This window comes from Sminthopsis crassicaudata, chromosome 6, assembly GCF_048593235.1.
Source record: "Sminthopsis crassicaudata isolate SCR6 chromosome 6, ASM4859323v1, whole genome shotgun sequence".
NCBI lineage: Eukaryota > Metazoa > Chordata > Mammalia > Dasyuromorphia > Dasyuridae > Sminthopsis > Sminthopsis crassicaudata.
Window position 1 is genome coordinate 1,686,390 of NC_133622.1, and position 14,038 is coordinate 1,700,427.

Here is a 14,038-nt window from a genome sequence, read left to right on the forward strand (position 1 = left end):
AAGTCATTTCACCTCATTTCTCAGTTTCCTCATCTGTAAAATGAACTGGAGGAAAAACAGAAACTACTCCAATATTTTTTGCAAAGAAAATCTAAAATGAGTTCATAAAGAGTTGAACGCAACTGAAAAATGACTAAATAAAAGTTCAACTCTGATCCCTCAAGGAAATCCTCTCACCATTTTCCCCGATACATATTGAGTATTCCAGGTTCTGATGGATACCTCCAGTGACAGAATTCTAGTGTTCATAAAAATCTCTTTTTGTATCTCTATTCCAGAGGACAGAGAACTAAACTGACAATAAGGAGCCTAAATCCACAAGGTGTCTCCAGAGATACCCCCTCTGTCCTCTTTTTCATTGTTATTGATATTAACCTCCTCTACATCACAAGATTGCAGACTTGACACAAGAATGGATCATCTGAATTCAGCTTCTATTACAAAGATGGAAAGTGAAATGATTTACCCAGCAATCACTCATCTCCTCACAAAACTGCTGTGTGAATCTGAATTTTCCCACTGCAAATAGAGCAAAAACTCTTGAGTACATTCTGCCCTCTCTGGCCTTTAGCAGCATTTCCCTGGAATATCAACAAGGCCATTAAATAGTAAGCTCTGTGACTTCCAAGCTTGGAGGTTGCTGAGCAAGACCTAACTGAGCCCTAGCTCCTGGATGCTGCCCAATGATTGGCAATACAGAAAGCTGGGTTGAACCTCGGCTCTCACACTTAGGTCTGCACAGCTCAGCACAAGTCACTTTATCCTTGTCTTTCCCTATTCTTTTCAAACATGCACTACAGCTAGATCCTGAGTAAGGCAAATAATGAGCACATTACTCAATTTTGCATCTGCTTGCATATTTGATTTAATTATATCTTCAAAGAATGTGAATTTGAAGATGGGCGATTCCTTGTGCCGTATCTACTCTGGAGGGGTATGGTCAGGAGAGTGCTTTCTTTCCTTCATTTGCTAAGATTCATTGAGTGCTCACTATGTGCCAGGTACTTTACTAGACTGTAGGGCATGAAGATAAAAAAGATAGTCTTGCCTTCAAGGAGTTCACATTCTGTTGAGGGGAAAGGGACAGGATAAATACAGATAAATAGACAATTAGAAAGTTAATATCAGATAATTTGGAAGATGAGGAATTAGTAACTGGAAAGGCAGCATAGGAATACTCCAGGAGGTCAAACTTAAGTTGAGCAAAGCTAAATTTTAAGAAACAAAGGTGAATGTAGAGTCCATTTAGGGTTGGGTACAGTGCCTAGAAAGACAAAGGTGAGAAGTAGAATGTCATATATGGGTAACCAGTTACAAATAAACAAAAATACTGGGAAATTTGGTATTTTAGGAGGCAAGCAATAATTAGTTCTTGAATGAAATGCTTAAAAAAATTGTATCTGTGAGATTGCATTTCACAAACTCATTTGAGTTTGTGGGAATCGTCATAAGGATGGTGTAAAGATCCTGAAAATGAGAAAGATAATGACTAGTGAGGAAAAAGTAGATGAGCATGAATATTGTCCGTGTGGGGAAAGCCTTTTCTTCCCACAGGAAAAAATAATCTTCAGAAGTCAAAGATATAGAGTTATGATCCTCAGGCCAAATTTTATTGCATTAGTTACAGGTAACCCCAAAATAACTTCATTTCTATCTTGGGGGAGATCTCTGTCGTGGTCTGAAAACTGCATTTTTGCACTGGGACAAACCTGACCTTTAACACTTTGCACACCTCCACATTCTCTTTGGACCACTGGGTGAAGGCGTTCTCTAAGCAAGCTGAAAATGTGCACTGAGGAGCTGAAGCTGCAGTTGCTACCAACCTAAGCAGGCTTCCTTAGTACATTTATGCATTTTGACCTGGTTACCAAGCTCTGAGATCCCTACTAAGTCTGGCAGTCTTGATGGAAGGTGAGGGTTCTCAAAGAATCTAGTCTGGAAAATTTTCTCATGTAGAGTCTGAGGCAAGGATACATTCTCATGCCGTTTTTTGAGAGACTAAATCAAGGAAAATAAGTGACCAGAATTCCCTTTCTGTCTAGAGTAGCAGGAGAAAAACTAGGTTAGGGATATGTGGGTGTGGGGAAAGGTCTTTAGTTCAAAGAGGGGAGTTAGAAACCATACTCTGGTTCCTCCAGGTACCCCTTTCTCCTGAGCGCCTAGGCTGCCAAAGATCTGGGACACTTGCACCCTGAGTTAGGGACCAGGAAAGCAGATTCCAGAAGAGCTGAGGCAGCTAACAACCTTTCCCAGTTGAATTGTTACCTAGAAAACTACAGTTTGATCTAGCATCCAGTCCAGAAAGTATTGAGCTGAGTGATGAGACCTTGTAAGATGAGGGAGTTCCAATTTGAATACTGCTCTCCTGTGATCCTGTGAAGACCTACAGTTCAGTCCCCAATGTCCCCAATGACTACTGACTACTCCAAGCCGGTTCTAATAAAAGTATTTTTGTCCGGTTTTTTTGGGGGGAGGTTGGGAGAGGGAGGTGGATGGGGTTCTCATCACTTCATCCATGGGTCAGCTTCCCTTGATTCCCAGTCAGGAAACCAAATGAAAAGGTCAGGGTTGTGTCCCCAAATGATGAGGGTCGGTGTAAGGAAGAGAGCTATGGGAACCCCTTTGGTAGGTGCAGAAGGCCTTTGTAAAGGAATTTAGGAATCCAAAAAGAAGTTTATTCTTTTCAAGGGGAAGTCGGCCTTTGCTGGAAAGACTGAATTCCTTGGTGGCAGGTCCCAACACATAGAAAGTTTGAAGCAGAGAATCTTGGAAGTGAATGATTCTCTGGGCTAATTTCCCACTCATTAGGGTTAGGAGTCAACCAGTCCCACCCAGATAACAGAATGGAAACCACTTGCTCTTGATTCCCGGGAGTAGGTCTCTCAAGAGAGCATAGCATCCCCCCAAAGGTCAGAGAGAGAGTTTCAGGGCTCCCTTAGTGAACCCCATCAATGTGAGATGAGTACAAAGGCCATTAGCTGTAGCCCACTGAGCTCAGAACTCTTGAGCATCAGAGCTCCAGCCTCCCTAGCAGAAGGGGTCTCTACCACCACCACCCTACCCCCTGCCTTCACAGAGTTTTATGGGATGCATGATGTGTCTTGCGGTAGAATTCTTTCCACTAAAACAGATCTTGGACCTTTATTTCTTAAGATGTTTAAATAAAAAAAATTCCCTGGTGGCCAACGTTCTGGTGCCCAGTGAGCCTATGTTTAAGGAAGCTTTCAGGCAGAAGGCACATCATTCATCCTCAGATCCTTCCTGAAACTCTTTCCATCCTCCTAGGACATAGCAGACGTCACATTGTATTGTCAAAGCAAAGTAGCTCCCAGACACCATCACTTCTGCCTCGATCACCCTGAAGTAAAGCACTCTATTTCTCGTGTTCACTTCTCTGCCCCAGTACTGGGCAGAGATGACTTGTTTAATCTTTGCATCGGGTGTCTAGTGCAGCATCTCGTTACTGCTCGCTACTCACAGCTTAAGTTTTATTGAATATAGAACTCGGCATCTTCTCTCCACCATAATGGATGAGCGTGCCCCTATGGCAGATGCTGACCTTTAAGGCCCTAAAGAACCAAGCCCACTTGAGCAAGAGGGAACAAGAAAACTGTTCATCTCAAAGCAGGAGGAGAACCCTCCAATCTCTCCTCTGCTCCCTTCCTCCCCAAGTCTTCCCAAGCTTCTCTGCACTGTGTGGTAACCCCAACTGAAAGGGAGAGTATATGATGATGAGAAGCCTGGGAATTGGTGGTAGGAGGAAGGAAAAAGGGAGAGGGGTTTGTCTGCCCAGGGGGCTTTAGGTGCCACTAGTTGAGCAGCATTTTACCCATCTTTCCATCTTAGAGACAAAAAACATCAAGTCCCAAGTGTTGGGAGCGTAGTGTTCTTTGTCCAGGGCTCAAAAGTCCCCACTATGAAGGGGAAGGAACAGGGAACAGAATGAAATACAAACTAGAGAGAACTTGCCCCAAAATCCTCCCTCATTTTGCAAATCAATTGGTATTCATTTACATAGTCTGAATATATAATGAACCTTGTCAGTAACAACAGAGAAATGCAAATGTCCCTCAGGTCTTAGGGGACTCCTTAAACCAAGCTAGAAAAGCCTGCCTGGAGATAAACATCCCAGGAACGAAAGCCAGGCGATTGTGTTTCGGGGGGAGGGAATATGAATTCGGGGGCTCTCTCCTTACCCGCTCTATTGCAATATGGACAAAGCCCTCGGGCTCTGTGTGTGTGTTTCGTGATATGGTACAGCTTCTAGGGAAAGCTAGGGGTGGCTGTATTACAAAATATACATAAAGGAAGTCAGATCTGAACAATATCAAGTGTTGGTGGCTAGGCTGAGCTAACGTATAAAAATGACATTAATCAAATTATTCAGTGCCATACCCATCAAACTGCGACTTGTGTTACGAGAGAGGAGTCCTCAGTGTAGCTTTGGAACCCACCTCCGGGATCTCCCACGGCCAACCTGTCGGCCTCTGCCCCTCCCTAGGTAATTTCTGGCTTCAGGAGCTCCCACAGATCAAACTCTGGAGACAATAGTGCCTTCCTTGTTCCCTGGCAAAATTGCCCCAAATAATCCGGACAATGAGAACCAAGTGGGGGAGACCACTCCTTCCTGCCTCTGAGCCCGGGAATTAGCCTAGCTGCCATGGCAAGCGGCCACATCTCTGGGCTTCTGCTGAATTCCCTTCCGTTCGGCCCCTTTTGGGACTGGCAGTACTATTGCAATGAAGCTTTGCCCCTTAACTAGGGACGTGGGGTCAAGCCTGCAACATTTTGAGATACCCTGTTTGTACCCTTTATTGGGAAATGGTTTGTATTATTATAAATTTGAGTTAATTCTCTACATAAGTTAGAGGCCTTTACCAGAGCCCTTGGCTGTAAAAGTGTTTTCCCAGTTTTCTGCTTCTCTTCTAAGGTTGGCAGCATTGGCTTTGATTGGAGGCAAACTTCTTCATGTGATATAATCAGAATTAGCCACTAGTACATCTTTAGCCATGAATTAGGTGACTCTAGGGACTATTTTGCCTTGTGAGCCTAAGCTGTTCCACTTCTCTATTTCTTAGCTAGAACTAAATGGTTTTGATGACCCCTGCTTTATAATGCAGTGTTAGGTCTTATACAGCTAAGTCATTTGCATTTTTCCCATTCATTCCCTTAAAATTCTTGAACTTTTGTTCTTCCAGATGGATTTTGTTATTGTTTTCTAGCTCTAGAAAATGATTTCTCTGCCATTGGGTTGGTACAGCACTAGAGCAGCACATTACTTGCAGTAGAGTGCTCATTTTCCTTATGTTAGCTCGGCCCAGCCACGAACACTGCTTATTCTTCCAATTGTTTAGATCTGACTTCATTTATGCGCAAAGGATTTTGTAATTGTGTTTATACAGGGGAATTCTCTGGGAGGGGAGGGGAGGGAGGAGGGGAAGAATGGGAGCAAGGGGAGAACGGGTGGAGGGGAAGAGGGGAGCACAGGGAGGAGTGGAGGGGAAGCAGGGGAGCAAGGGTGGAGGGAAGAGGGGGAGCAGGGGAGCAGGGGAAGAAGGGGAGCAGGGGAGCAAGGGTGGAGGGGAAGAAGGGGAGCAAGGGGAGAACGGGTGGAGGGGAAGAGGGGAGCAACAGGGAGGAGTGGAGGGGGAGCAGGGGAGCACAGGGAGGAGTGGAGGGGAGAATGGGTGGAGAAGGGAAGCAAGGGGAGGAGTGGCGTGGAAGAGAGGAGCTAGGTAGAACGGGTGGAAGGGAAGAAGGGGTGGGGAGGGGAGGGTAGAGGGAGTGGGGAGGGTCGGGGGAGGGTGCGGGAGGGGAGGAGGGGAGGGGAGGGAGGGGGAGGGGTGGAGGGTGAGGGGTGGGGGAGGGGGGGGAGGGGGAGGAGTGGTGAGGGGGAGGGGGTGGGGGGTGGAGGGATGGGGAGGGGGGAGGGGTGGGGAGGGTGGAGGGGTGGTGGAGGGTGGAGGGATGGGGAGGGGTGAGGGGGAGGGTGGGGGAGGGGTGGGAGGGTGGAGGGGTGGAGGGGAGGGGATGGGTGGAGGGGTGGGAGGGGTGGGAGGGTGGAGGGTGGGGGTGGGGAGGGTGGAGGGGTGGGGAGGGTGGGGTGAGGGGTGGAGGGTGGTGAGGGTGGAGGGGTGGGAGGGTGGGGAGGGTGGAGGGGTGGGTGGGAGGGGTGGGGTGGGTGGGTGGAGGGGAGGGCGGTGAGGGTGAGGGGTGGTGGGTGGGAGGGTCGGGGAGGGGTGGGAGGGTGGGGTTGGGGAGGTGGTGGAGGGGTGGAGTGGGGTTGGGGAGGGTGGGGAGGGGTGAGGGTGAGGGTGGGGGGAGGGTTGGGAGGGTGGGGAGGGGGGGAGGGTGGAGGGGGTGGGGAGGTGGGGAGTAGAAGACCCCACCCCTACCACCCACCCACCCACCCTCCCCTCCCCACCCACCCCACCCACCCCACCCTCCCCTCCACCCACCCACCCCCCCCCACCCACCCCACCCCCCTCCCACCCACCCCCCCACCCCACCCCCACCCACCCCCACCCCCCCCACCCACCCACCCCCCCACCCACCCCTCCCACCCACCCCCCCACCCCACCCCCACCCACCCCTCCCACCCACCCCCCACCCACCCCCCACCCACCCACCCCCACCCACCCCACCACCCCTCCCACCCCTCCCCACCCACCCCCCCCTCCCACCCACCCCTCCCACCCCCCACCCTCCACCCACCCCCTCCCACCCACCCCCACTCCCCTCTCCTCCACCCCACCCACCTCCCCTCTCCACCCGTTCTCCCCCCTCCACCTCCTTTTCCCCCTCTTCCCCCTCCACCCCCTTGCTCCCCTGCTCCCCCTCCTCCCCTCCACCCCTTGCCCCTTCTTCCCCTCCCTGTGCTCCCCTCTTCCCCTCCACCCTTGCTCCCCTGCTCCCCCTCCACTCCTCCCTGTGCTCCCCTGCTCCCCTCCACTCCTCCCTGTGCTTCCCTTCTTCCCCTCCACCCCTTGCTTCCCTTCTCCCCTTCTTCCCCTCCACCCTTGCTCCCCTGCTCCCCCTCCACCCTTGCTCCCCTGCTCCCCCTCCACTCCTCCCTGTGCTCCCCTGCTCCCCCCTCCACCCTTGCTCCCCTGCTCCCCCTCCACTCCTCCCTGTGCTCCCCTGCTTCCCCTCCACCCTTGCTCCCCTGCTCCCCCTCCACTCCTCCCTGTGCTCCCCTGCTTCCCCTCCACCCTTGCTCCCCTGCTCCCCCTCCACCCCCTTGCTTCCCTTCTCCCCTTCTTCCCCTCCACCCTTGCTCCCCTTCTTCCCCTCCACCCTTGCTCCCCTGCTCCCCCTCTTCCCCTCCACCCTTGCTCCCCTGCTTCCCCTCCACTCCTCCCTGTGCTCCCCTCTTCCCCTCCACCCGTTCTCCCCTTGCTCCCATTCTTCCCCTCCTCCCTCCCCTCCCCTCCCAAGAGAATTCCCCTGTATAAACACAATTACAAAATCCTTTGCGCATAAATGAAGTCAGATCTAAACAATTGGAAGAATAAGCAGTGTTCGTGGCTGGGCCGAGCTAACATAAGGAAAATGAGCACTCTCCTGCAAGTAATGTGCTGCTCTAGTGCTGTACCAACCCAATGGCAGAGAAATCATTTTCTAGAGCTAGAAAACAATAACAAAATCCATCTGGAAGAACAAAAGTTCAAGAATTTTAAGGGAATGAATGGGAAAAATGCAAATGACTTAGCTGTATAAGACCTAACACTGCATTATAAAGCAGGGGTCATCAAAACCATTTAGTTCTAGCTAAGAAATAGAGAAGTGGAACAGCTTAGGCTCACAAGGCAAAATAGTCCCTAGAGTCACCTAATTTATGGCTAAAGATGTACTAGTGGCTAATTCTGATTATATCACATGAAGAAGTTTGCCTCCAATCAAAGCCAATGCTGCCAACCTTAGAAGAGAAGCAGAAAACTGGGAAAACACTTTTACAGCCAAGGGCTCTGGTAAAGGCCTCTAACTTAAGTAGAGAATTAACTCAAATTTATAATAATACAAACCATTTCCCAATTGATAAATAATTAAAGGGTATAAACAGATTTTGAAATCATTTCTAGTCACAAAAATGCTCTACATCACTATTGATCAGAGAAATGCAAATTAAGACAGCTGAGGTCCCACTACACACCTCTCAGATAGGCTAAGATGACAGGAAAAGATTCTGACATGTGGGAGGGGATGTGGGAAAACTGGGACACTGGTACATTAGAAATAGAGTTGTGAACTGATCCAACCATTCTGGAGAACAATTTGGAACTAGGCCCAAACTCTACTGGATCTATATCCCAAAGAGATCTTAAAAGGAAGGAAAGGGACCCACAAGTGCAAAAGTGTCTGTGGCAGCCCTCTTCGTAGTGGCAAGAAACTGAATGGATGCCCATCACCTGGAGAATGGCTGCATAAGTAATGGTATATAATTGTTCTATAAAAAACAATCAGCAGAATGATTTCAGAGAGGCCCAATAGACTGATGTCAAGTGAAAGGAGCAGAACCAGGAGAGCATTTTACACAGAACAACAAGAGAATAGAGTGACCAATTCTGTTGGACATGGCTCCTTTTATCAATGAGGTGATTCAGCCAATTCCAGCAGAATTGTGATGAGAGAGAACTGTGGGAACTCAGCACGGATCACAATGTAACATTTTTGTCTCTGGTTTTGTTGTTTGCCTTTTCTCTCTCTCTTTCTTTTTGATCTGTTCTTGTGCAGCCTGACAAATGCAGAAACATGTTCAGAAGAATTGTACATGTTTAACCTATGTCAGATTACTGGCTACCTAGGGAACGAGTTTGGGGAAAGGGAGGGAGAAAAACTTGGAACAAGGTTTTGCTAGGGTGAATGTTGAAAACTATCTTTGCATGCATTTTGAAAATAAAAGGCTATTATTTTAAAAATGAAAAATGACTAAAAAGTGTCAATCATCATTTGAGGCTTCAGTGACTCAATCTTTTTGCTGATTTTTCCTTGATGGCCATGGCTACTGACTCATCAGGGTAGGGGCTGTGCCTATTTCCTAAAATAAGACAACCACTCTTCCTTTCCCAGAAGGCTTCTCTGCAGATGCAGTGCTGTTTGGTAGCATTTCCCTCACAATTCAATTTTTATTTTTCAAAACTAAAGCCAATCATTTCCACTCCTACAATTACTTTATCCATCAAGTTTATGTAATATTCTTCAGTATTCTCGTGGCTCACTAAGTTGAAAGGCTAGAGGAGAGGGAGAGAGACAGATGACACAATAGCCATTCAGTGGAGCAGGCAGAACACAGCCAACATTTGTCCATTATGTTGGCTATTTTACATGAAAGTAGTTTGTAGCACCCCCCCCCAAAAAAAAAAACAATTACTTTAATAATTCAAGGTCACCCATCACAGATCACCATGATAGATAGAACAATAACAACATTTGAAATATTGTGCAGATTGTCAAGATGTAAATTAAAAATACAACATGAACACAGGCTGATGGGGGAAAATGGTGCTGATAAATTGGTCAACACAGGGTTGGCAGAAACTTTTAATTTGTCAAAAAGTACGATATCTTTGAAGGTCAATGAAATGGGATGTGCCTGGAGGTTATTTCCATACCAAAACTTCCAGAGGGATAATCTGGGTTCTTGTTCACTAAAGGAAACTGGAGCTAACATTCCTATAGCTCTTTAAAGTACAAGACCTTTTGCTTCCAAGAGCTCCATGACAAAGGAATGACAAGTAGCTTTCCCAGCATCTTACAAAGATGAGGGCACTCAGCCTTGGATCTATTCAGTATTTTGCCCAAGGTCACACAGCCAGTAGGAAATAGGCTGGTATTTCAGATATGTGATAAATACACTAATTATAGATAGTGAGGACCTAGGTCTCAGCTCTTTCATAAACTGCCCCTGTGACCTTTTCTTGGACTCTCAGTTTCCTTATCTGTAAGAGATTTGGACTAAATGACTCACAATCTTCGATCCTGGTCTTTCTGGCTCCAAATCCAGAACTTTGCATAAGACAAAACTGCCCTGAACTTCCTCACCCTATGAGTTTAGCCAGGGAAATAGTTAGAGCTTTTTCTCCCTTAAGCCTGAGACCCATGGATCCAGCTATCAATTTATCAGAAGAGATCTAAGAGCTGGTGTTGTTTAAAAGAGAAAAATATAAGCCCTGAAACTTAGCTTTGTTTAATTCAAAGAGAAAAATATTGTCTCATAAAACCAGGCTCCAAAGCCTGGACATTTATATTTCATGTGTTATCATCCTGCTGTCTTAGGAGATATACCATAGATTTTCTAAGGAGAAAACTTTTTTATGTTTTTTATTGTTTGCTGGAACTTTGTAAACTTGCTGAAATGCAGCCTCTTCCTTTTTCCCGATTTTTCTTCTCTTTTGGGCTTCCTCAGGTCCACAGGGAGTTACTCTTGGAAAGAGTTCAGCAGCTGAAGACCCTGGAGGACAAACTCGGAGAGTATGTGACCTCTGTGCAGCTTCAGAAGGTAACAAAGAAATGGAAAACTCAGGAAATTTACCACACTCTCAGCACTGTCCAGGGTTTGCTGTTGGAAGAGCTGAGCACATCAGAAACCATGACAAAGTCGGCCTGTACTCAGATCTTGGAGTCGCACAGCCCTGTAAGTAGTGAAATCAGGGCGAGCAGCCACTGTCTAAACCTCCCTCCCTACATGTTAATGGATTTTCCAGATTTTTAATAATTATTTCCAGTAATTCTATCATTGAACAGGGCACTTTACAAGCTCTGCCATTGCCCAACCCCAATTCAGCAAGATATTCCTAAGTGCCATTGTGGTTTCAGGTAATGTCTCTGTTACACATCACCTTGGTACTTTCCGCTCTGCCATGGTTCCCTCCTCTATCTCCTCTGATCCAAAAAAATAAGCTAGACTTTGTGATAATCAACATTATTATTTTCTAAATAGAATCTATTAACTAAAAAGATGTCATAGAGAATGTTACATCAGAAGTTTAGTATTATGCATAAACTAACAGATAAAAATCATATTTTTACAGAAAAATCTTTGAAATTTGAATTTTGAAATTTGAATTTTGAAATTTGAAAACTATTTTTAAAAATTCTAATAAAAATAAGTTTTACTAAAAACAGTATGTTATTAGAGACAAAAGTATTGTCGTAAATTACTTGGACATAACAATTTGTGCCAATAGTTGCTGTATCAGTAAGATTAATAATAAGCAACAAAAATGGCATTAAAAATTTTTGCAAAACATTTGAGTTGTAGTATATTCAAAAAAGGAGATGTTGAATGATTGGGAGAAAAAAGGTATCATTGACTTCCTCAAAAAGATGACTGAAAATACCAGTAGCTTTTTATCACCATGACTACTTTCTTAAATTTGGAATATTTTTATGCAAAAGATCAGCTTATAAAATTGAGCATAGTTGACAAATATATAAGCAGAGATTAGTTAAGACTTTTGAAATTTTTCTTTAGTAGACTTCATCTAAAAAAGGAGCATAGTTAATTAACATAAAAGTGTGGATAATAAAATCACTTTTTTGTGATTTTTTTTTTAAAATGACTTAAAAAGTCACTAATCATACCACTTGGTAACATACATCTATGTGTAGGGGTGTGTGTGTGTGTGTGTGTGTGTGTGTGTGTGTGTGTATACACACACTCATATACACACACACACACACACACACACACACACACACACAGATAGACACACACTGTATATATGCCAGTACCACGGATTCTTTGCAGCCTGCCGAAACCTTTGGATCCCTCCTTAGAATCTTATTTTCCAGTTTATAAAATAAGACACTGAATTATAATAGAAACCAATTTCATGAAACTCTAGGTGGCAGAGTAGATAATCTAGAGCAAGAAATACAGAAGCAAATGAGGATCTATGGGGTGATGCTGCAGAGGTGAGCCACTTACCTGTGATACTTTATTTTCAAGAAGTGCCACAAAAGGTCTCATCTTAATAAACGTATATTGAAATTATACGCCAGGAACTGTGCTGGACAAAAAATACAAAGATTTGCATTAGCCATTATATACAGTTTGTAGGGGGAAAGTGTTTTGTACAAATTAATACTGTTTGAGAAAGTTATTCAAATGCTCAGCAAATCATGAACTCCATGCAAAGATGAAGGACTATTGCTCCTATTCTTGGCAAGGACTTCAGTACCAGTTTTCTGATTCCCTGTTATTATGACTCCATTGTAACTCTTTATAGGACTATTTCAATAGTCAATAGTTAACAAATATTCAATAAACTTTTAGTAAGTAGATGCTAAGTGATGGAGACACAAATACAATAGAAAAAAAAAAAAAGACTCCCTGCCTTGCAAGGAGCTTACAATCTAATTGTAATGCATCAGATGCTTTACAAAGAGCCCGATAACCAGACTTGGACTAGTAGCTCATCTTTGAGGTGAAGTGGAAAAGCACCCCAGAAGAGACCGTGAGGAAAATAATCCTGAAACTCTTTAGTTAGAAGTTTGTTACTAGTTCTTCATGCCCTAATGTAAATGGTATTTTTATACCCCCAGATGCATTGCCCTAAAAAACCTAAGACCTTGACAATGTGATAAACATAAAGAAATACTGTCTTATTGCCTGTCTGGGAATGGCATCCTTAGTGTGATAATTATCGCCTTCCATCTAGAATAAAACTTCCTTTTATTATGACAAATGTATTAAGAAACAATTTGATGTCTCTTCTTTCTATAAATATGTGGCCCTGAGACCACTCATTCACTGACTCCCCTGGTCTGGTGGGGTTCAGTCACTAGCTAGCAATAAACACTCTTAAATTTCCATTATTTTGGCTGTCCTGTATTTTCTGTCACCTGGTTACTTCAGAAGTGCTTAGGGCTTTTTTGGAAGTCATTTGCTAGCTTAGCACATACATTTTCCAATTTGTTGAAAACCTTATTTAAGAAATATTTTAAATGTCATATTTATAGTATGTGCACAGCAGATGACATTTAATAAGCCTCGAATTGGATGCAGTTGATACTCATCAAACAGTAATTTAGTATAAAAGTAAATCTAAAGTTCTAGTTTGAATTGAATTTCGTCTTCTATGGACATCTCAATTTTACCCTTAATGTCAGAATACAATCTGCCTGGGGAAAACAGCATCGAACATGGCATCAGAAGGGATGGGCAAGGTTTAGCCTTGGCCTTGGTTCCTCATCACCAAGGGGCTCTCTCAGTTCTCTCCCAGCTCTTAATCCTATAGGACCGGTTTTTTCATTTGTAAGATTTAGACAAGGCCTGGTAAACAGTAGGTGCTCAATTGATGCTTGTTGACTTGTATTATTTCGTTAGGAAGAGAACAGTGATCTGGTAAGAAGCACATTTAATTTGAAGTCTGCAGCTTTGGGTATGAATTCCAGCTACATCTCATCTAAACTATAGAACTTTAGCCATTATTTCCTCTTTATACTGAACCAGCTTTGTCATCTGGACAATGGGGATATACCTATGTCTGGTATTAATCTCATGTTGCTATTTTATCTAAAAGCTCAAGGGACTAAATGTCTGAAGTAACAAGTAAACCATAAACATATATATATACATATATATATATAATGAATATATATATGTATATATAATGAATATATGTATGCATATATATATGTTGTTATTTGATAATTAATTTTATAATTAATGTCCAACTAGTGAGAGTGAATCATGGAATCCTACAGTCTCCAGAACATTAAAATTAACTGTTACTCAGAGGGCAGTGCAGAAGTTCATGATAGACATGACCCATAACAGATAAGGAACCCTGGGGATATCTGGAATAAAGGAGATCTAAAAGATGCTCTAGGATGTGATAATAGCAAGGGGTTACCATAGGCAGCTGGAAGTTCTTCTGGTATCCTGAAAACAAAGCCAAACATGAGTTTAGTCCAGAAAGGGTCTAGTGCTTCATCAGGTATCGCAAAGATAGCCAAAGGCTGAGCCAGGATTTAAACTCTGGTCTTAAAATTCTAAAGGAATATTGGGGGAACACCTTGGGGGGACTATTTA

At 44.4% G+C, this 14,038-nt stretch overlaps 1 protein-coding gene across 4 annotated transcripts in view; it reads left to right on the forward strand.

The window, feature by feature from the left end:
- EVC2 (EvC ciliary complex subunit 2) overlaps positions 1-14,038 on the forward strand; it is a 172,260-nt gene that overhangs the window by 137,878 nt on the left and 20,344 nt on the right. For all 4 annotated transcript variants that reach the window (XM_074274140.1, XM_074274139.1, XM_074274141.1 and 1 more), the window contains one exon: positions 10,406-10,633. In XM_074274140.1, coding sequence (XP_074130241.1) covers positions 10,406-10,633 — 228 coding nt within the window. The remainder of the gene's footprint in view (positions 1-10,405; positions 10,634-14,038) is intronic.